The sequence below is a fragment of the Onychostruthus taczanowskii genome, unplaced genomic scaffold, assembly GCF_017590055.1.
Source record: "Onychostruthus taczanowskii isolate IOZ18803 unplaced genomic scaffold, ASM1759005v1 scaffold23, whole genome shotgun sequence".
Classification (NCBI taxonomy): domain Eukaryota; kingdom Metazoa; phylum Chordata; class Aves; order Passeriformes; family Passeridae; genus Onychostruthus; species Onychostruthus taczanowskii.
In genome coordinates, this window is record NW_024499573.1 from 449839 (window position 1) to 474254 (window position 24416).

General features: G+C 34.8%; 1 protein-coding gene across 2 annotated transcripts in view; it reads left to right on the plus strand.

The window, feature by feature from the left end:
* The window catches only part of CACNA2D1 (calcium voltage-gated channel auxiliary subunit alpha2delta 1), a 362809-nt gene that overhangs the window by 327181 nt on the left and 11212 nt on the right, over positions 1 to 24416 (plus strand). For both annotated transcript variants that reach the window (XM_041405297.1, XM_041405298.1), the window contains exons 22-38: positions 1539 to 1600; positions 3261 to 3337; positions 5245 to 5305; positions 6967 to 7064; positions 8972 to 9056; positions 9269 to 9331; positions 10310 to 10413; positions 11683 to 11769; positions 12127 to 12194; positions 13495 to 13533; positions 14753 to 14824; positions 15265 to 15417; positions 15512 to 15564; positions 18436 to 18491; positions 18641 to 18770; positions 20089 to 20201; positions 23194 to 23276. In XM_041405297.1, coding sequence (XP_041261231.1) covers positions 1539 to 1600; positions 3261 to 3337; positions 5245 to 5305; positions 6967 to 7064; positions 8972 to 9056; positions 9269 to 9331; positions 10310 to 10413; positions 11683 to 11769; positions 12127 to 12194; positions 13495 to 13533; positions 14753 to 14824; positions 15265 to 15417; positions 15512 to 15564; positions 18436 to 18491; positions 18641 to 18770; positions 20089 to 20201; positions 23194 to 23276 — 1404 coding nt within the window. The remainder of the gene's footprint in view (positions 1 to 1538; positions 1601 to 3260; positions 3338 to 5244; positions 5306 to 6966; positions 7065 to 8971; positions 9057 to 9268; positions 9332 to 10309; positions 10414 to 11682; positions 11770 to 12126; positions 12195 to 13494; positions 13534 to 14752; positions 14825 to 15264; positions 15418 to 15511; positions 15565 to 18435; positions 18492 to 18640; positions 18771 to 20088; positions 20202 to 23193; positions 23277 to 24416) is intronic.

Consider the following 24416-nt stretch of genomic DNA (forward strand, 5'->3'; position numbering starts at 1 on the left):
CTCAGACTGCTCACTGAGGAAGTTGGCAAAGGTAAATGGGAGCTGAGGTGTGAGGATGTGTTATCCGCTGAGTTTTCTTTGAAGGGAGCTTTCAGCCAATTTGCTTTCAAGCATTGTGACATTGCTGGTGGCAACAGGATTTAATTACAGCCCAGCTCTTCTCTTCCCTCCCCTCCACCTTGGGCACTGTTTTTCCTTGTGGGGGTACCCGTGGCACTGTGCCTGAGTTGGAGGGACTGCCAGCACTAGGTTCAAGTGGCTGATTTTATCCTGAAGTACACATTAATTATAAATAGGCTTCAATAGGAATCTCTTCAACTATCTTTTTACCTTAAATATGAAATGTATCAGGGTACAAGACACTGTTATATGCATCTTCTTTCTGATTTTCTTTTATCTTTTTTTTTTCATTTTCTTTCATCTTTTTTTTTCATTTTCTTTCATTTTTTTTTTCATTTTCTTTCAAAAATTACTATTAAATTATTTATCCTTTCATGCTTTACTGAAAAGCAGCAGCCAGGTAATGAGAGGGTTTCAATTTATTGATGTCATATAAGTCACCTCTTTTCCAAAGCCATTGTCATTTTCCCACTATCCTTTTACATAGGGAAAGAAAGAACCTTGAGGTATACTTGTGGTACCTTTTACCAGTGTTTGCAATGTTGCAGTGCAACAGCTGTACAGTCTTCAATGCTGGCATACTTACAAAAATTTGATTGTTAAAGTAATAATATGTTGCAGCTGGCATAATCTTATAACTTTCAAAGTGGAAAACTGAGTAAAACAATGTCAGCCAGGTGGATTCATGATTAAATCTATGGGGAACTGTGGGACTGTGCCTATCATGCTATTTTTCATACCACAAGCAAACAAATGGTAAAGATTATCCTAATGTATTAAGTTATTTAAAAATAAACATTTATTTCAATGTTACATTTTTTTCCCAAATTCAAGACCTTCCTAATTAGATTAGAAACACATGCTAAGTTTAGCAGGGGTTGTCAATACAATCAGGATTACCAGATGTGCCTGTAGTTATGATTCAAATTTAAATGCATTAAGCCAGTGTTGCTGTGACCTGAAAGGACAGGCTCTGGGTGTTTTTGTTTTTAAAGACTTACCTACAAAGTCTTTTTGTAACTGAGTTTTTGTTTGTTTGGTTGGGGGTTTTTATCTTTTCTTAGTTTAACTGCAAAATGATCCATAAAAGAGAAAGCGTTTTTTATCAAATTTAAATCACACAGATAATGGTTTGCATAGGTCTGGCTAATGTGAAAATTACAGGTCAGGTTTGTCTGATTTTATTTAAATTTTGCAAATGCTCAATATAAATTATGTGGTTGATTCTTTTGCAAAATGTAAGTTTGGAATATATTTAAGGAAAGGAGTTGCAGCTCAACCTGTTATTTTAGAAAAAAAAAAAAATAGAAATACATCAGATTTATCCTTGATTTTACATAGTATTTCTCAAAGAAAGGTCACAGTTATTAAAGCTCCTTAGTTTTATAATTTCATTTTTCACCAATATCTCTTTGTAGAGGTATATTGATAAAGGAAACAGAACATATACCTGGACTGCTGTGAATGGCACTGACTACAGGTAACTCATTTTTGTCCACTGACTTCCTTTGTTTATTTAAGTGTCCTTTTGGTTAATTTTGGTTGATATTTTTAGCATTACAATTTTTATACTAGCTAAGGTGAAACTGGTGTGCATATTATTTCGAATTAATTTAAGCACACAATGTTGTAACATTAGAAGGAATGTTGAAACGTTCCTTAGCATTACCCAAAACAAGTAAAGGTTTTCCAAGTCTCAGGAAAATTAAACTGCTCTAGTTCAAAACTAGATGGTATAAATATTGAGTCAAATTTTGACCAAAATGCTATTTCTGTTATGGTGAATTACAGTAATCCTCAGACAAGTTGGGTCCCAATTTCTGTTGTCTCCTGCACAGGTGTACAGTCACTGAGAATGAAAACATTAATTTGAGTATAAAACCAAATAAATCAGTTTTAACAACATAACACAACCCTAGGATCTTCTATTCACTACTCCATTTTTCTGTTGAGCTGCCTCTATCTTTACACTCTGTAAGAAAAGGAAGTTTTTATCAGACTGCCATCTAGCAATCACTAGAGAAATACGTTTGATTTACATGACTTCTTAATTCTGCCTGGGCTTCCTGGCATGAGTTATAGCAATAAATCCTCAGAGTATCCTTGCAGAAAACTTTTTAAACATAAAATTATAGATTTTAATTAGCAATTTCTGCTAGCAGTAACTGTTAATGACAGGTACACTGCCACTGATTTCCCTAGAGGCGAATTGGTAGAAGGCTATCACTAAATATTCAGCAAGCTCGCTTATATTCTGTATAAATTGCAAATGTGTCACTAAAGGTCAGATCATTTATGGGTCAACTGTGCAAGATTTTTAATGTTCATTTCTGCAGCTCTTCATTAGGAACTGTTGCAGTTCCTGAAATCCAAGAGAAAAAATTAAAATGAAATCCAAATGTAAAAATTAAGGATGCTACTTGGGAGTTGATGATAACTATTTAATGATTACTCATATCTCCTGTCCTTTGCATACATTTTTAGAACTGAACTCCTACATATGTGTAGAATTTAGCTGCAAAAATAATTCCTACATATTTTGAACAAAAAGAAGTTTAATATAAAAGAAAACTTTGCAAATGCTCTGCAAATCTTAAAGTATTATTGTACAATTATGTTCAATAATTGTTGATGGTGACTGCATGATTAAAGAAAATATTTTTTTGAATCCTGAATGCAATGAATGTGAATGCAAGTATTGCCAGATGCATGTCCTGGAGGATATGGATTGTTGTTTTATTAGTGAGAGCCTCTGGTATTGTGATGTGTACAAATCAGCACAGTACTAAGTGATATTTTTGCAGTCAGTGATTACTATGACATGTTATATTGGGATATTAAGTGTGTCAGAGGAAGATACAAAAATCATGTATTATTTATTTCCAGTTATTTGGAAATTCCTTGCTTATCTGCTAAAAAGTGCATATGTGTTTAAAGGTGTAAATAAGAATGAAACCATCAGGATTGGCATAAATGTACTTGGGTCTATTACTTAGTGTGAGGCTGGTATTTCACAGTGCGTGTGCCTCATCTCATGACAGTCCAAATTACAAAATAGTTAATTACTTTCAAAACACAAAGAAGCTGAAACTAGTAAACTTCTGCAAATAACATAATTGCTTTACTCATTTCTGTTGCAGTTTGGCACTGGTGTTACCATCATACAGCTTTTATTATATTAAAGCCAAAATAGATGAACCTATAACTCAAGCCAGATGTAAGTACTGTAAAGATTCCCTGGTTTTGTCTGGCATTGCCAAGTCTTAGATTCACTTAAAAAGCAATGTTTGAAACTCATAAATTTTGTGGAATTCAGTGATGTTACCATGATGTACCCAAAACTTCAGCAATGATTCTAACCTGTTGGAACATCTAAGGTGCAAGAAATATTCTATAAAAATAGAATATGTGCAGAACATGTCAGTTCCACTGACAATCCCTACCCCTTGCTCTGTGCCTATAGAATCATTGCTTTGTGTATCCTCTATTACTGTCATTTTAAGGGTCTGGATACTATTTTTTTTCATTTTATTATAGGACAAAATATTGTCCTATAGACTGCAAGAGTATAGCTCTTTATTTTTGTATTTTAGTTACAGTATAATGTTTAGCAAATTATCTCTGCTAGAACGATGTGAAAGCCCTGTCTGGTTTGGGTTGCAGTTGGGTTTCATTTTGCTTTTTACAGATAGTTTTAGTGGATGTTTGCATTGTAGTTTTATATTAGACTGATTTCAAACTATTTGCAGATTCTGAAGTGATAACTGGAAATTATACTTGTATACTTGCCAGTATTCAAAAGGTTGGGTTTGGTTTTTTTTTTTTTGTTAGGTGTAGCTTAACTGTAATCTAGGTAGTACACAAAATAGAACCAATCACAGCCTTTTAACTTTATCCAGGTGTTATGATAAATTTAGAACAAGTATGTAGTTAAATAGGAAGTTTGAAAACCACAAAAAAACTCAGAGAGGCATATATACTGTTAGTTTAGAGAAAACTTCATCACTCTCCTCTGCCATTGCTCCACATGTGAAGAAGAATAGAGCAACTTTTAATAATCAGTGATTAATTTTGTAACTTTTTCCAATAAAGAGTACTTTAAATTTTTAATCAGAGAGTGTGATTCTCTTGATGAATTAGATAATCTGGTTTTGCACTTGTATCAATAAAAACTGCAAAACAGACCCTTGAAATAGCCACAGTGTATAGAAGGTACTGAGAAATAACTAAGAACCTATTCTTCAGTCTTCAGAGATGTTTGTCTTTTTTTTTCCAGACTACAGCTCTATGTAAATTGAACCTTTGAATCTATGTACAATATTTTTATTCAAGGGGCTGTTTGAATAAAATATTGGTTTGTGACCCCTTGTGCTTTACCCTGTTTTTTTCTGTTTCCCTGCTTTCTCTTTCTGATGGATAGTGACATCCAAAAAGGGCAAGTATATTCTTGTTGCTCAATTTCCTTCTGTTTACTGCAGTTGATATTTTTCACTTATATTTCTATTCCTACTGGATATTCTCCTCTGTATTCCTCATCTCAGGATTCTCTTCATGATCATTGGGTCCCATAGCAATAGAAAGGGAAAAACAAAAGTGAAGTATTTTTCTGTTTTCATGCACATTTTAATATGTTGCTAATCTCTAATCCTTCTTTGTCTGGTCCTATCAGTGTTCAGTGATATCATCTATTAAAGCCATTTTTTTCGGTAGGATTTACAGTGATGCTACTACAATTGAGATTTTTACACTTTATTGCAGAAAATATTAGTAGTATTTTTCTTCATGTTCTAACAACTCAGCATCACAAATATTTATTTGTATCAGAGTTTACTTCTAGTGAAAATATCTCATTTATTTTCATGTTGCTATAATAATTAAATTTCTTCCTTAAATAAATTGTTAGATATTTTCATACTGTTTTCAGTTGTACATTGTATATAATAATCAAGTAATTTCTTCTATGTTGCAAAATACTGAGAAGTCTAGAATTCATTAAGGAGAAAGTGTCAAACAATTCTTTCTAAATTCATGGATGCATGCAAAAGTTAGCCAAATAGTTTGATAAGAGAAACAATGGCAAAAATTCCAGTTTACTTACTTGGTGTTTACTCTTCATCTGTTTAGTTACAGAATCACTGAAGCTTGATCGTTTTGATGAAACTGGCTATACATTTTTAGCACCAAGGTTGGTTTATTTCCCAGTAATAACTGTTATTTCTGCATCTGATCTGATTTTTGGCACATGGAGAATACAGATTTGACCAATGAAGCCTAATTTGGTAACAAATTATCAATCTTTTTTCATGCTAGAATGTAAATAGCATCTTCAGGCTCTGATTTCTGCTCATATTAGTCAGAGAGATGTAAAAACTAATATTGATATTTTAATGGAAAACGTATTCAAATCTGGGTATTTCTTGTGGTTCTGACTTCTAAGATTTTACAACTATTTTTAAAATAAGTTTCATAATACTGACCACAACATGTTTCCCAACTTGAAGACAAAGGGTTTCAAAGCTCTCTATTACTTCAGTATTAGTTAATTTTCAATTAATTGAACATAAAAACTATTAAGTCATTGCAAATTTATTAACTTCATTAGTTTTTTTTTAATGTGAAATTCTGCAGTTCTTATTTCCCTTTTAAAATTATGTTTGCAAGGAAAACCTGGTATGATAAAGACTTCCTAAAAACTGAGCTCCTCTAAAAGGTAGTTACAATAAAGAAAGGAAGTGCTGTAAAATTAAGATAATTGAGAATTATATTGCATTATTTTTTATCTGATAAATTCCTGTGTACTTTTAAATTTCAATTAATAGATTGATTTATGTGAAGTCTTCTATCTTAAAATATATGCTAATTTAACTGTAATTTATTTTTTCTGAAAAACTGAATTTATTGAGAATTAATTGCACCAATTACAGCTTTCAGCAAGTCCCTACTATCCTGCAGAACAAAGTCTGTTTGATATGTAGCTCTGCTTTAATGTGAATATTGGTATAGTAAGGTAAATTCTGCCTGTGGTATCTCTGGATTATAGTAAGGCAAATAAAGGGTTATAATATATCTTTGTCATTAAATACTTGAACACACTTCTTTTGTGCATAAAATTAAATTCATATAAAAGCTCATTTTAAAATGAGAGCCCCCTGCTTTACTCTAAACACTCTACATTTTAATTAAAGGTGTTTAATGACATTCATCATATAATATTTGCCTCCAAAATGCCCAGTGACATCTATTTTTCTTGCTTGCATTCAATGAATTGCCCAATTATATATTGCTTTATTTCATTATGCAAGGGGCAGGGGTTTACTGTTTATCTGCTTTGCATATGACAAAACAAAAAGTGTTTATAGGTTTGTACCCTAATAAAATTGCATTTAAAACTTCTTAGAGAATAGAAACTTATTCTATAAATCTGGCCTTAGCTGGGCATGGGGTGTCTATGTTTCACCAGCAGTCCAGGTTCTTTCCAGTACAGTTTAATCCAGAAGCAATTTAAATTCACTGGGCATATTTTTATAGTACAGACAACAATGTCTTAATATGTCCTACACTGCTACTCAGTTTTTTTTTCAGAGAATCTATTCCCTATTTCATGCATGCAGTCTTCTTGCACTCCAAATCTTAACAAATGCTTAGGCAGGCATTTGAGCACTTTATTATCTGCAGATGTCTGAATAATTGATGTGGTAATCAATAAATACTGATCGTGGCAGCCAATTGATGCAGCAATACCAGCTACTTCATAATAGCTGTACAAGCCTGCTTGGGCTTCTAAATTGTCTGCTTTAGTAGCACAAGAAAAAAATATAAGAAAACTGTTGTTCTGTTGTTTTTCAGAGAATACTGTAATGATGTAAAAAAATCAGAAAACAACACTGAATTTCTGTTAAATTTCAATGAATTTATTGACAGAAATACTCCAAGCAGTTCATCATGTAAGTACACTTCTCACCTCACTGAAATATTTCCTTAGGAAAACACCTACTCGTGGATGAGAGTTCAGGCTCAAATTTTGTGGGTTTGTTGGGATTTTCTATCCAAGGTAGAGAGTGTAAAATTAGTTTTCAAGTTCTGGCATTATTTAAGAAAGTTTGTAGGGCATTATGTATCCTGTGTTTTCCATAATTCCTGTCAGCATCTTGCTCAAGCATCAAATAATACTGGTTCATTTTAATACACTCCAAATATTTTTTTTGTTTATATTTTCTCGCTTGAGTGTGGCAGCCAAAGTAAATCTCAAACAGACTCAAAATCTGGTAATGAAATCATCAATCTGCTTTCTTGTCATTTTATTCCAAAATAAATAAAGTAGTCCAAGACCAAAATACCCAATAACCAGAATAAAAGACAAGGAATTTATTTTGGTGGTTCACATATTGGTTAAAGAGATTTCACTTCGGCTTGATTAGCTTAAGACCACAGATCCATGTAACTGCTGCAGTGCTGAGCCCTGGGCTTTGGGAAGGGATTTGAGATTGAGCCTTAACCTCTGTTTAGAATAAATGAAGAGTTATTGCCATCAGTAAGGTGCTATTGCCTTGTTGTCCAGAAAAAATCAGTGTTTGGATTTGGTTTGGTACATACACATCTGTTTATCATTATTAATAATTTATAAATATTTGCAATAATATTTTTCTTTTTCTTTTGGTCTTACTTTCCTGAAGTCTTTTTGACATGTTGCTGTCAGGGATAATTGGTCAATTCAGAAAGAATCTCTCTGCTAGACTGTAACTGAAGGAATGTCCACTTAGATGCGATATCTTCTCACAAAAGGATATTTTTGTCTGCACGTATGGGTGTTTGGTGTTCTTTTAAGAGAATAATCTTATTCATTGACACGTTGCTGACTGACTGAAATTTTATTTGAATACCTTGACTCAGTCTTGCAAATGAAAACATTCACCTCCAGTGCTTAAAGCAATTAACGATAATTTAATAAAATTTAATAAGAAATAAAAAGTATGTAATATTTAAGCTAATATTTAGGACACTTTTAGTGATGTTGTAGTATACAATTGTGCTTAGTAAGTACTTATTCCAAAATTTTATCCACTTTTTGCTGTATTTCAGTTTGGAATATGCAGCAAATTTTTTGTTCTTTTTTTTTCTAATTAATTAAGTTACTTTAAAAATAGTCTCCTTAATAAATAAACAGTGTTAACAGTGTTAAAGGACTGAGTGGCCATAGAAATTGTCTCAGCTAAAAATGCTTTTCAAAAGGAATAACGAATAAAATCCCCACACTGAAATATTCTTCAGTAACTCTGCTAAAGTGTTACTGACAAAGATGGTTGAGAAGCACTGACTTCAAAGCATCTTTTCAGAGAAATTTACCATGGCATCTCCATCTGAGCTACTGATTCAAAATGAGTTTATTTCCTTGTATCCATTTTCAGATGACAAATTTGTTTTATTTGAGGGCCTGGGACTTAATTGATCTAAATATATTTATAATGTAGTTGAATTTCATCAGGAATTGTTGTTTCCTTGCATCCGCTGAGATAAAAAGTGTTTTAATGAACACATGCTTTAAAAATAAGTGAATTTGCAGTTTTAGGGGCTTTGGAAAGCTGTGGCCTATACCCTTATCACCTTCCTTATTCCTGTGACACAAAGACACGTTTTTATGATACAAAGAAAATGTTTAAGTGAACTCAACAGTGTGAGAGCATCTGTCTAACTCTAATTACATGACATAATTTGAAGTTAGGTAGAATGTCTACTATTAAGAGCCACAATTTTAGTGGCTGGAGAATCTTGACAACTCAGAATTGCAATTTAGGCTTTTACTGAAACTCCATCTCACATGGTTACAGATTACTTACATTTTAACTCTTTTTAGGTAATACTGACATGATCATGAGAGTTTTGCTGGATGCAGGATTCACAATTGAACTTGTCCAAAATTATTGGACTAAATTGTCGCTGTAAGTATTCTTTTTATTTACTGTGATTTTTTTATGCATTTCGGAGTTTGAAAACAAAATCTTATACATCTGTGTGCATATACATATATGCAGTTAATGTTACAGAGAATAGGTATTTATTCACAGTTATGCACTCTAATGGCAGCCCTTGACATAGAAATTTGTGAGAATTTCAGTCAGTTTTCATTTTAAGTCTTTTTTTTTATTTACAGCGATGGAGTTGTTGCACAATTTGTTGTTACAGATGGTGGAATTACTAGAGTGTTCCCCAAAAGGTAAGAATTATTACAAAATAGTATAATATGATATTTTGAAGCCTTAAAGGGTGAAGTATTAAAGAATGGCTTTATTGAATGGAAAACTACAGTCTCCTAGGGTCTAATTTGTACTGATAGCTATGAAATTAATGGAATGGCTTGTTTTTCTTTGATTTTACCTGTGTCATTGCTTGAAACTAATCTGTCCAATTATTTTCATGACAGGCCCTTGTAATCCAAGTTTCTAATCAGTGTAGAGTAGCAGTAAAAGCTATGCCTGTGTAGTAACAGTGGGGCCATGCTAATTCCTAATAACTCCCAAGCATTCAGTTGTTTGACAGGCTGCAAATATTGGAAAGTAGTAGGTGGTATATATATTTTTTAGACTAAAATGAGACCTAAAGGTCCAGAGACTTCAAGAGAGAAAAATGTATCATTATCAGAGGACAAAAAGGGAATGTGAAATTGGACATGCAATAAACTATACACACCCCCACGAGTGACTGGGAATAGTGAGGGCACCAGTACAGATCTACTGGTAAATGGCAAATTTATCTATTTTCTTAGGTGTTTCCCCAAATGTGAAAATGGCAATGAATTTTACTTCCCAAGTGAGTTTCTTTCCTATTTTGGGATTATTAATGATATTAAATATTTTAGGATTAACCTCAAAGTATGGCATGTGCTGTAAAGGTTCCTTTAGATTTCATTGTAAGTAGTGTTGCAGCTGTATTTGTCACAACAAATCTAAAAGTGATGAGACTAAATTAGTGGTTTTCCAAGAATATTAATTTTTTTTCCCCAAAGTTTGTTTGTTTGGGGTTTTTCTAATGATTACACCTGTCTTTTAACCAGTGAAAACTGACAGTTCCTGAGGACTGTAAGAATGAATCTCACATTTTCCAGCTGTGAAACACTGAAAGAAAACAACCCACAGCACAGATTTAATGAGACTCTAAAGTGACTTTTTTTGATCTGTATTTTTTTTTCATTTAGGGCAGGAGAAGATTGGTTGGAAAATGCTGAAACTTATGAAGTCAGCTTCTATAAGAGGAGTTTAGATAATGACAACTATATTTTCACAGCTCCATACTACAACAGTAAGTCATCACAGTTTAGAAATGTCAGAGCTAGCTAGTTCAATATAAGTAGAAGTTTCCCATATCAGATGAACTCACTGACAAAAGATGCAAGCATGACACTTCATAAGGACAGAAATCTTGGGATAATATCCATTATTAAGGAAAAGCCAGGAGGCACTAAACAAGGTTGTCATATTCGTCAACTACTCTGGTGGCCCTGTGTGCTCAGAATTAACCTAAGTGAAAACATCCAGAGTACTGGTGTTCATTCAGTGTATTGAAACACTGCTTTACAGAGATACTTCAGCAGAATTATTTTAACAGAAAGTGAAATAAAATTGCACTCAGAGACAATTACACTACCTGAAGTCCTAAAGAGCTGAATTCTGTATACTGTCTCAGCACCCCCAGCAGTGACTTGGGGGACCAGCCATAAGGGTCCGATGTCCATAACTCCATCCACTACTGCACCACTACTTAGTTTAAACTTTGCTTTTGAATTCTATTTACTTATTCACCAAAACCAGTTGGTCTGAGATATTGTGACATTTAAAACCTATAAAAGCACAATAGCAAGTGCTCCTTATTGATGTGAGCAATATTAACCTTCTCAAGTTTGTCAAAAAACAGATGCTACCACAAAACTCTTACTCCTGTCTTAAACATATGGGATCCTTCACTACTGTTATTTCATAATTATTTCTTTTTCTCAGTAAAATGTAAAGATGTTAATTAATAAAATTCCCCAAAGCCTTTGCTGCTCCTCAAACAGCTCCAGGGAATCTACTTTTATCTTGCCTTTTCATATTAAGCAGTGTTGAAAACAGTTTCAAGTCTGTCAGAGCAGAAATTGTACATTAGTGAGTGGTGTCAGTATGTCCTGCATTGAAAAATACACAGACCTCAGGATAAAATCTTTGGTTCTGATCCTGGTTTTAACAGAGTTGCTCACGTGTGTACAAGTATTCATGGCTCTGTTTGCAGAAGAAAAGGCTATAGTAACTTTATGAAGCATTAAAAAAGAACAAAAAAAAGAAAAGTAAGCACAAATATTTCTTAGTCATGCCAATGTTAGTGATCTAAGCTATCACAGGAGAGAAATGTGTACTGTACCTGAGTCAGTGCTTTTGGACAAGGATTTTTTAAAATCATTCTGGTATTTGAATAATAAGATTTAAGTTTCAGAGGAAGAGGCCCTCATGTCACCCTAACTTCTTTTTCTATTTTGTTTTGTTTTATTTTTTTTGGTTTTGTTTGGTTTTTTTTTTTTCTCTTCTATACTGTCAGAAAGTGGTGCCAATAGCTATGAATCAGGTATTATGGTAAGCAAGGCTGTGGAAATACAAGTTGATGGGAAACTTCTGAAGCCAGCAGGTAAGATAGAGTGGTACTGAAGCTCGAAATACTTTATTTATTTGGTTGTTGCTCAACAGTGAATTAGAAATTTAATTGAGATTTCAAAGGAACTTCACTCTATAATAACATTATTTTCTCTGAGACAGTTTTAATCTTGCTAGTGGAAATCTGTTTGCATTTGAGTAAGAGTTTTTAATTTATTAGTCTCATGAACGATGTTGATGATCGGAAAACTGAACAAAAATCGTATTTTATCCTTCTCCAGTTCAGTGATTTAGATGTCTTTATAATTTCTCCCCCTTTTTTAGAATTATACAGTTACCTTTTTTTTTTCCCCTCATTTAACTAAAAAAACTTTCATGTATTTCTTGTTAGTTGTTGGAATAAAAATTGATGCAACCAGCTGGATGGAAAATTTCACAAAAACCACAATCAAGAGCCTGGTAAGCAATTGACCAAGTCTTTTTTGAACTTTATTTGCATTTCTCAAAGCTTCAGATGCAAATAGGTTTACTGTCTCTTTGTGCCAGAGTCACACTGATGCATAGTTGCCAAGTAGTTGTGGTATTTAAATCATCCAAATGCACAAAATAAATCTATGTTGAAATAGGCCGTATTTTGTGCATGTCTTGCTTTCATAATTATAAGACAAGGATAGAGACAAAGAAAAATGACATATTCTAGCTAGTATTAAGACTATGCAGTAGCAGTGAATAAAACTGTAAAGCAATTGGTTAATCTTTTTTTTTATTTAATATCCAGGATGGGTAAGCAGTGAACAGTGAGGATTTGTATTGCAACCGACATCACAGTATTTTAGCAGAACTTAATGAAATATGTGCTTAACCATTTCATTCCATACATCTAAATGTGTAATACATCTGAGGTGTAAATGGGAAGGAGGAAAGGTTAAATGAAAAGAAAATATGGAATTGGTAGTGAATTGTGGAAGGAAGGGCACAAAATGAAGAAACTTAAAGAACATAAGCTTCTTACTGGGTGAGGCAATGTTGCTTGGTTGGTTGTATGTTCAGGGAATCAATAAGAGAGTCTGGCTGGTTTGGGTAGTGGAGCTGCAGTTCAGTGGGGAGGCAAATGCATTGTCTAAGTGTCAGAACAGTTAAGGACAAAAATGCACTGAAAGATGGAAAGTAGAATGAATATTTCAGAAAGAATCCTGGTGACTCCTGCATCACCTGGTAGTTGTTTTGCTGAGGACATAATACAAGGACACAGCTGTGTGTGTATGTGTACACATACTGCAAGAACATGAAAAAACCTGTTAGGAATCAAAGCCATAAAAGCCAGCTGGATTGATGGACTTTCTTTACCACACAAGGTTCCCATGCTTTGAAGCTTTTCTTGGTCAAAGAAGATACTTTTGAAGGCTTTCTTTCCAAACTCCAAACACATGGGAATGCTCCTATTCTTTCTGGTTTACTTTATGTTCACATCACTGACATCCTGACAAGTACTCCAAACTATTTATGTATATTGAGCATACTGTTAAAGGGTATCAGATTCTTTGAGAAGGGCTGTCAAGATTGTGCTATTGATAATTACAGAATACAGGTTGCTAAGAGAGATATTTCTGATAAATGACACACACTCAAAATTGAAGTTTATATACAGATACTGAAAGTAGAATCATTTTTTCTTGTCTTGAATGATTAATATAACTTCAAAATCAGTTTATTTTGTAACATTTTTATGAAGTTTACCATATTTCTGGGTTTTTTTTAGTGCAACAGTGAAATCTGTGGCTGTGAAAGAAATAGCATGGTAAGAAATTGTTCAGTTTATAAATATCTGCCAGAGTATTGAAATTCACTGTTCTCTAGATCTAAGACAGATTCTCTCATTATTATTTGAGTAGTAATTCCACAGAAAACAGAACTTATTTGTTTGTGTCTTGAGAAAGATGAAGGTTAGGAGGGGAAGGGGGGAAAGAGGGCATAAAATTAGGTGAAGTGGTTATGGTGATGGAGTTATAAGAACAAGTGTAAACAAAAATATACAGGAAAAGCAATAGAGAATGATTTCAAGAAAAATGTGATAAAAATATAACAGTAATTTGCAAAACAAGAGACAAATCCTGAGGGGGAAAAAATAAAAGTAAAATAAAAAAAAAGTAATTTAAAAATAATTTTTAAAAATTCTAAAAAAAAAATAAAATAAAATAAATTTAAAAAAAAGAGTAACTCAGAGAACAAAGCCCATAATGTGCCTTTCCACAGCCATTGGTTCCCAGCACATTCAGGGTCAGGGGACCCCATAGCTCTGCTGGCACTCAGAAGAGCCCAGATCCAGGGACTGTCACCATATCAGGTTCTGCCATGTGCTTAAAAGCTTTTCTGTGCTCAGGTCTTCTGAGTTCTTTTGAGGAATGTGAAGATCATTAAATGCAAGAATTACAGCAGAAAGTGTACTGTGGGGAGTTATCTGTTTGACCTCACTGCTATCTCTCCAATCTCTGGCTGCAAGAATCTTTTACAAAGTGCAAAGCATATGGAATCAGTGGGTTTCCCATTCCTGCACCTGACACCTGGAATAATCCCAATACAGTCCTTGACGAGTGAAAATAATCACACCTAGCAAGCTGGGAGCCTGCCCTTAAGATTTTTACCATTGATAGCTGCAAATGGAAAAGTACTTTAAATATGGCTGAAGCACATGAGAAGTTGTAGCCCCTTACTATGAACTGAATTCCAGTTATAATCAGATTTAATAAGGATATAGCACTCTTGGAACTAACAAAGTATTGAGCAAATAAGAATTTGCAAAACAACTTTTATGAAATTAAGCCACAAATAAGCCTTTGATCTGTTCAAACTTTTATTATACTGATAATGCTAATTATTATAACTTAAAATTGGCCCTTGGCTATTGGTTTGTGATTTGAAGATACTCTGATGTCTTGGAAAAAAAAAAAAAAAGTAGCTTCTTACAGTGTTCTATTGACAAATCTTTCCTGTAAACATATTTCACTTTCTTACAATAGCATGTGGACTGTGTTATCCTTGATGATGGTGGATTTCTTTTGATGTCCAATCGAGATGAATATACACAACAGGTATGTATATTCTTTAAGAAGAGAACATGAAAACCAATAGGAAGAAGTTTAAAGAGATAAAAGAAAAGAATTTAACTCTCAACTTACTCTAAAGATTTCTGAATCACAAAAATACTGCCGAATCAGAAATTCTAGGGGGTTTGTTAGTGTTTTTTACAGTTTTTTTTATAGATGAAGATGCCAAACTTGCTACCAAGTTTCATTTTTTGTGCTTTGCCATTAGGTTGGTAGGCTGCCAATGGACTTAAGAGGGTGAGGCCAAAAGTATATTATCCACGCACCTTCTTTCTCATATTCTTCTTGCTCTTCCCCAGGCAGGGTCTTATTGGTGCTACATTTAACAGTTACTGTCTAAATGGGAAATTTAGATCTGTGCACTTTGTTATGAGAAAAATAATTAGAAGTGTTTTACCTTATCTCTCTGTATTGCCCCCTATCAGATTGGAAGATTCTTTGGTGAAATTGATCCTGGCCTGATGCGAAACCTGATTAACATGTCCCTGTATGCCTTTAACAAGTCTTACGACTATCAGTCGGTCTGTGATCCAGAAGAAGAACCAAAGCAAGGAGCTGGACTTCGTTCTGCTTATGTGGTCAGTAGTCCCATGTGCAGTGGCTGACAATCCACTGAAAGCGTGCACGTGTTTATACAAATAACATAACCTCTTGGTTTTTTATTTTCCCCAGCCTACGATAACAGATATTTTGCAGCTTGGATGGTGGGCTTCAGCAGCAGCCTGGTAAGTATGAGTGTGTAGGAAATCTCTATCCAAACTCTAATTATTCAGTGGGCTGAAACTTTATTTGACTTGGATTTTTTTCCTCCATAACAGTTCTCTGGACCTTTCATTTCTGCAGTTTCTCATAATGAAAATTCTTAGCTATTTCTCAAACATGACTGTTTTGTCAACAGTTCAACTAAAAACTGCTCTTGACAGGTTTTGTGATTGTTCTCACTCCAAAATCAGCATCAGGCAACAGGGTTTGGATTAATGGTCTAGGTATGATGGGCAATTGGGAAGTCTAAATTATCACATTTTGAATTATTGATCACTTGGTTTTCTATTTCAGAATATCATCCTTGCCTTGTTCTAGTAAGAAGTCCTAAGAATATCAGTGTTTGCTTTTCAGTGAATCATTTTACAAAACACATGAATCATAGAATCATTTGTGTTGGAAAGGGTCTTTAATGGTTATCCAGTCCAACTTTCCATGCAATGAGCAGGCCCATCTTCAACCAGATCAGGTTGCTCAGAGCCCCATCCCACCTGACCTTGAATGTTGCCAGGGATGAGACATCTCCACCTCTATATGCAACCTGTGCCAGTGTGTCACCATCCTCATTGTAAAAAATACCTTCCTTGTCTCTAGTCTGAATCTTTCATCTTCTTTTAATTTAAAACCATCGCCCCTCATCCTACTGGAACAGGTCCTGCTATAGTTTGTCTTCATCTCTTAAAAGCCCCCTTAAATACTGAAAGGCCACAATAAGCTCTCCTGAGAGCCTTCTGTTATTCAGACTGAACCCCAGCTCTCTCAGCCTTTCCTTATAGCAAAAGTACTCCAGTCCTCTGATCATTTTTGTGGCCTTCTGCAGTCACTTACAGGCCCATGTTTTTCTGTGCTGAGGACTGCAGAGCTGACACAGTGCTCAGGTGGTGTATTTTACCTTTTTCAGAGCCATGTTGATTGACACTCATATCAGCTACTTCCCTCAGCACCTTCCTTATGGGGATAAGTAATTGGCATTGATGTGGTGCTTTTGCTGTGGTGTGAATTGCACCCTTGGAGACTGGTCATTTTCTAAAGATTTGTTATTTTTTTTTTCTTAATAATAATTACCAAACTGCAATAAATTACCTCCTTTACTAAAATATGTAGCTGCTGAAAAACCCCATAGTAATTTTCTCACAGAAGCACTATGAAGACAGTATGTTGTTTTTTATTGTTGGTTACATTTAGTGAACAGGAAGAGAAACAATCTTGGTTTTCTTGGACAACAGCAAGATTCAAAAATTGGAGGTGGGCAATAATCCAGAAGAGAAACTTGAGTTCTTTTACACAGAGAAACTTCAGTTTATCAGTGTTCAAATCAGACTCAGTGATCTGGTCTCAATTTAGACCTGAGGTTTATTTTGTGTGATGTTTAACTTGAAAGCACAACATTAAAGTACTTTACTATGGCCATGTTTTTAATGGAATATAGGTCAGAAGCAGGCAGAGAAGGCCATTAAGCAAGCAAAGTGAAAAGAGATGACCAAAAAATGGATTCAGTGAGGCACCTAGCAAAAGCAAGTACAGGGAAATAAGAGAAACCAGGTTATTAAAGAAAGCTATAGTGTTTCAGGCAAAAAATGTGGAATAAAGGTGTGAGCTATCATTTTCAAAATTTATATGGCATACATCAGCATTTGCTTAAGAGAGTGCATGTCCTTTCTCCTTCATGCTCCTTTAAGTCAGGAGATTTTGGAGTTTTCCCAGGCTGCCTTTTTTGTTCAGTTCCCTGTAAATTCTGAGGTAAGCCATTACAAAGGATTACTATTTTCTGTCAGCAAATTGCATCACCATTGAATAGAATCAGGTCTCTTCTGAGCCGTAACTGCTCTCTGCTGTCCCTCTGATGATTCAAAGCACAGAGTCGTGGATGTGAATCCAGAACTCCTTCAGGGAATGCCTCCATGGGGAAGGTGATGAGCATATTCAGCTTCTTTACACAGGAATCTCACTAGAAAAGGAGAAAAAAACTTTCAGGTTAAAAGAAGTTACGCAGTCCCTTCTCTCTGCAGAACAAGTATTAGAACAGAATGAGATGAGATTGGGTCATATTTGTGGGTAGAAGCAAGCCTAAAACTTGACAGCTGGAAGATACAGCTTAGGTTAAGGAGAAGCAGGGAGTCAGAGAATATACCTGTTGCACTTCCTGTTTTGACAGGCTGGTGGAGGAGAAAGGGTCTGTGTGTGTGACAAGCTGCTACCTATTTTAAGTAAATAAAACTGGAAAAAATGCCATCAAAAGTGAAGAAAAAAAAATTAAAAGGAGCTCTTTAAGCTTAAGTATTTTGGCAGCATATATAGGAAGAAAATGTAGTCCATGGCTCATGAGCGAGAACAGAGATGATTTTAAAAGTCAACTGTTACAGTAATGCTTTTTCAAAATATAGTATTCCGCTGTTGATCTCCTTCTCAGACATTTAATGAACCTTAATGAGTGTAAAGTATCTAATACAGGAGCGTGTTCCCTGGGTGTGTTATAAAGGAGTTCCAGTTGGTTTAAGTTGTAGGGAAAGACCAACATGCCTCTTTCACCTCCAACAGATGTATAAAAGGGGGGCAGGTAATGATAATGTTTCCATTATGTGACTTGTGGGCACACATTACAGCAAATCTGAAAAGTAGAATAAAAGATTAGTGTGAAAGACCTGTGAAAATGTGGGAAAAGAAAATCAGAGTCACACTGGAAGGTTTAAAGAAACACAGCTTTGATAACTGAAAACGGCATGAAAAAATATTGTTAATAACTTATATTTGAGTAGTTTTTAAGTATCCATTAAAATAAAAAAAAAAAGAAAAAGTGCCTTTGAACATAAATATATTTGTCTTTCTGTGTTCAGGTCTATCTTACAGCAGCTGTTTTTGAGCTTGACTTTTCCACGATTCCTTGAAGCAGGTAAGTCAAAAGGATGTTAAAGAGTCATCTTTGAGTGAGGTAAAAGACAAGAATCTAGGCCAGGGGACATATTAGGGTCTCCCCATTATGTCTGTGACTTAAAAATGTAATTTGTTTGTTTATTCATTTATTTATTTATTTTATATCAGCTGATATGGAAGATGATGATTTCGGTGCTGCCCTGCCTAAAACAAGCTGTATCACTGAGCAAACTCAATATTTCTTTGAAAACAATGATAAATCCTTTGGTGGGATTGTAGACTGTATAAACTGCTCCAGGTAAAATTTCTTCATTATAAGTAATAACTTTGGGATTTTATTTAGTTGGCAATATACAGGTACACTATTATAAGAAGCAATAGTATATTTTGGATAAACTTCACCAAACTTACATAAGCAGGACAAAGAATAGAGGCAGGCAAATTGCATTCTCTTTTTGTATAGAATTAATTTTAATTTTAAAGAATTATAGAAATGCTTCAGTCAGTTTTTTGTTTTATAGTCTGTGCTCCATGAAAATTGTATTTTTATCTTTGTCCCAGTTTGTTTTCTTTTAATTTATTATGTCAACTTAAAAGCATTCTGCACTATCCCAAGTGTTATGATCTTCTCTAATCTGGTTATATATCAGAATTTTTGACAGTCAAGAAGATTATGCAATTTATCTTCTAATTTATCTTCTAGTTGATAGCGTTCAGGATTTAAGAGCTGTGAGTCTTATAAAGCAAACAAAGGTATTATATTTTTTTTATTAAAAGAATTACTCTCCAGACACCATAAGGAGGCTTCTTGAAGATGATATTTAATAATACGTGAAAAATTCTATACTTCAGAAACATAGCATCTTGGACCTAGATTTCTGTTTCATACAAGAACCTGTTGGGGTTTTTCATACATTTTGAGCTTCTGAAAGCATCTTAGAAATTAGAATTAATAGCCAGATTTCAAACAAAAAAAGATAATATTTCAAGCCAGGAGAGAAAGAAAGAGAGCTTTGGAGAATGGTGAAGACAGCCAAAACAGGCAGACATTTTTTAAACTTCAGTACTTCCTCCTCCATGATGCTAGTATGCATTGGGTTTATTTATAAACTGAAAAAGACCTTACTATCTTAAATACCTTTTGCAGAATTATATGGACATAAAAATACGACAAATACACGTCCAGTACATGACATGCATACTCCATGCTTCTCTCTCACCCTTCTTACAGACAGGTTTATGTTTTGGGGTTTTGTTTGTTTATTTTTGTGGTTGGGGGTTTTTTTGTGTTAATTGATGCTGAACTGATGTTATTTCTCATTACAGCTACTCTGCTAGCAGTACATTGCTAACTATTAACTCAATTAAAGTCATTTTGTGCTCTTCTCCATTTTTTCCACTAACAAGTCTAGTTGAAAAGGGATACGATGGAAATGTCAAAAAGATTACAAAATTTATTATAAATCTTTCTTACTGTTTGTTAATAAAAAAGATAAACAGTAGCAAGCAGATGAAATCTGTGAAGCTGGATTATTTTATTCCAATGCTGTGTGTCCTTCTCAAATACAATTTTCCTTACTTCATTTAAACATAGTTTTTTGTTGACTTTTTTCCAGACTTTATCATGCAGAGAAGATTTCAAACACCAATCTAGTGTTCATTATTAGTGACAGCCAACTGCTGTGCCGTTCCTGTGACCCAAAGCCACTGATGCAAGCAGAGAAGCCGGGTATCCTTTAAAAATCATGTTATTTAGTGTTGTGGATTGATTTTTGGCTATGGGATACTGGAATGTATTTGGGGAGAAATGGCCCACTTACCTACATTATTACTGTGGTTGCCACTGGAATACTTGCAGTAGCAGGTATTTGTGGGTGTTATCACAAATCATGTGAAGGAACAGTCATTGAGGTAGAGAGCAAAGCTGTTATTAGTGAGAATTTAGACAGAAATGGGCTCACAGCAATTTAATGAAGTTTTAAAAAAGCAAATACAAAATCTTGGGCGCAGGACAGAATAATTGCTCAGCTGGACAGGCTAAGGACAGAGTGACAGAAATATTTGCAGGAAAAAGCTGGAGGTTCATGGTGGGCATGAAGTTGACCATGAGTTGGCACTGCGTCTTGCAGAGGAGTGGGCTGGTCACATCCTGGGCTATGACAGCACGAGTGCAGTCAGCAGACTGTGAGAACTGATCCATCCCAACTCTTCAGCACTGTGAGACCGCATCTGGAGTTCTGTGTGCTTCCCAGGATCACACTGGCATACAGGAGGGAGTCTAGTGTAGGGACACCAAGGAGGTTTGCATCTGAGAGCACAAGCAAGGAAAGCCTGAGTGTCCTGGGTTTGTTCAACCTTTAGAAAAGACAAGGGTATGTCAGTCTAGAGAAATAACAAATAAAAAGGCCAGAATAAAGTGTTGGGTCATGAAAAGTTGAGATGCTGCATGTAGGTTAGTTGATGAAGGCACTTTAGTGTGCCAGTGTCAAAGACGAGCTTGCTTCTTGTGGTAACTGCATCAGCCATCAAAGACTAGAGTTCATCCAGCTGCATAGAATTTCTTCAGAGCTGGCTGGAGACATAGGTGGCTTACATGCTAGGCAGAGTTCTTGCGACACAAGCATTGAAGTTAAAAGCATATGTGAAAGACTGTTTTAATTTGTGACCACTTTCATGCCAATCTCTCTGTTTTAGGTTGGTCACTGCAGTAGATACCTGCAGGTGATGGTGATGGAAATACATAAAACCAATATACATATTCTAGGTCAGGAGAAATTCACCTCAGCCATTCTCTTCTATGTAGGCTTGAGGACAGCGTGCCAGAAGTGGTAAATCAAACCATAATTTGGATTACTGTGACAGAACAAGGAAAACAATTAGTAATACCTCCGTCCACATCAGGAAGTTAGTTGAGACAGCCTCTCCCACTCCTGAAAGAAAAGCAGATGGTGATACAGATGACTGTGTTTCTTTGGCACAAGCAATGCATTCATTGCCACATTAATAAAAGTGGAATTCCATCTACGCTTGGGCTGAAAAGGAAGTTACATTGGGGTGTCATCACAGAACTATGTAAACTTAGCCTAATATTCTAATTGGCTTCAGTCCATGACAGTTTGATGAACTGTTTCCACTGTCTGAATTTATGGACAGCACTCACTATAGAAAATGAAGCATGATGGATGGGAAAGGGCACTTGGATTTCCCTGTGGAGCCCAAAACTACTAGAAATAAGTAAATTACCTAAAATGGCAGTCAGAACAGCTTGGGGGGGGCTTATATTGACTAAAGGAACTATTTTATTTTTGTTCAACTATGCAGTACTAAGCTATTCAACTCTTTTCTGTAACTAAGGTACATAGTGAAATGCAGATGTAGCATAACATCACCCAAGCAGACAAAAAGACCTTTGGGTGCTATTTAGACGATTATTATTGCACTTTGCTTCCTTTTGGCTGGTACAGCTTTGCTTATGCAGCCTCTTGGAACATTTTTGTGTTTCAACTTCCCTTTCAGTTGAGCCACAGCTGAGAAAAGGGGAGATGAGTCTGATAACTTTTGAATGAAGGCAGATGCGGATCTGCAGAAATAAATTCCCCATCATCTTGCCTTCTCTTTGCTTTGGCCTCTCCACTTGTTGCACTGAAGCTGCTGGACTACTCCATGGTAGTGCATGAACAGGATGGCTTCAAGTGTAAATTAGAGCTATTAAGATAGGTTCTGGTACTCTATTCTTTTAATAGATTTAATATGTGTACTACCTGGAGTGGAATAAAAAAAAAAAAAAAAAGCTTAGAATACTGAATGGTAATATAAGCAGGTTTCACCAGAAGGCTGTTTTGCAGTTTTTCCATATCCATGCCTTTCAAGTCTGCTGCAATGACTTGTGCCCCTCATTAGCCAGTGGCACATGTGAAGTACAGCATGAAGAACACTTTAACACCAGCAATTAAAGATTTCAGAGATGTGAGCTAAAGCATATATTCAGTTAGCTAATTAATAGCATGTCACTGCTATTAGTTACCTTTCTCTCCTGCTGTTCTGCTGGTAGTATGGATAGTGTTTTCTCTGCCTTGTTGTCTGCCTTCATCACTGAAATGCTGATGGGATCTCAGTAGTTCTCCTGTCATTTACTACAAAGCCTACAGTGGCACAATATTTTCTATGATATTTGGGGTAATATAAGTGTACCCATAATAGAATCAGTAGTTTTTACAGGTTTTCACTGCTATGTTCAAACTGTATATGACATTACTTTTCAAAAAAGGTTTCATTGTTTTTACTGTATATCTTTGTTATACCAGAGTAATTCAGTGGTAACATAAACTAATCAGCACCATTGAAAGTTTACTGTTTTATGAAATATTTTCTGGGATATTTATGCAATGGTAAAAAAAAAAGCAATACAGAAAATGTTAAAATAACTCAGCTTTTATTTTATTTCTGTTTATGGTTCTGCAAATATTCTAAGAAGTTGTGCAGGATGATAATTTTCCTGATTATAGCAGTATAAAAAAAAAAAGGTATTTCATTTTGATTTATCTAAATGTTTGGGTTGGGTTTCTTGAATTTAAACAAGGAACGGTGAATATTGATGTTTATTTCAGCACTATCTGAATTAGTGTAAATCTTCTCTCCTGCCATAAAAATAAAAACAGAATGTTGATCCTGCTCATGTATAATGCATGAAAAACAGTGACTCTCCTTAACCAGAGAAACAGATGAAGGGCCGAATCCATGTGAAATGGTCAAACAACCTAGATACAGAAAGGGTCCAGAAATCTGTTTTGATGAAGCCAAACAGGTAAAATTGAAGTTGTAAGACTTTAAGACTACCTTTAAAAACAATTGTAGAGCAGCTTTAGACAATCAGTGAAAACTGTTTAAATGTACCTTGGTGCCTGGTAACCTTTTTATCACCAAACATGCTGTTCACTCTAGACCATAGCCACTTTATTTCAATTAACATAAACTTAACAGCTGCTTTCTTATCTGCCTGTCCTATAACCATTGCACTTTCACACATGATTCCCACTAAAAAATCATCCGTGAGCATAAAGCTGTTGGTCTCTGTATGGTTCTATGAAATTCAGTTCTTCAATGGCTTGCACAAGTACACAATAATCTTGACTTAGAAGTAGTATTTTTATAATAATGTTTCCAAACATTATTTAAAGCTTTGTTAAATTATTAAAATTTTATATATGTTTTAGGATATTGTTTCTAATTCTGCAAATTGTACTGCCTTTAGGTCATGTTCTCAGCAGGTTTAAAAGTGCATTGCTTTACTGAAATCACCAAAACTATGCTGGTTTGGTACTTCTGTGTTGAATGCATTAGTTTTGAAATAGAAAATTTATAACTGTGCCACATATCTAAACTATTTTTAATATTATTTCTATGTTACCTTTCAGAGATACAAAAGAGAATATGCTGAATTCAAGTTGTTCAGAATAAATCTCGAGACAAATAGTACTGAGCAAGGACGTGCCTGGCATTAGATACAATAAGTAATTGAAAAAAATGCATTTTCAATGCCTCATGCAATTTCTCAGTTTCTGCAGTGGAAAGATTGTCCCAAACCAGTGCACTTAGTTGTCTATAACTGCTGTATACCAAAATTTGTTCTAGTATGTTCTCTGATTTTCTTGTAATGAGGCACAATTACTGAGATGTCAGTAGTACTCAAAAATTTAGAGAACTGGTATTCAAAGCATTTTTCTAGTAACTGAATTTTATTTTAAAAAAGGAAGTCTTCTTTCTGGCCAACAAATATTAAATAAAGTTGAAAACCCATCCAAAAGCCACCCAGCCATTGTAAATAGTCGTCCCAATGATCCTGATATGATTGTGTGTGAAAGTACAACTCTTGCTCACTAGCTTGATGTGCTGATCAGTGTGTAAGTCATGTGCTTTGTAACAGTCGATTGTTTTGATTAAGTTT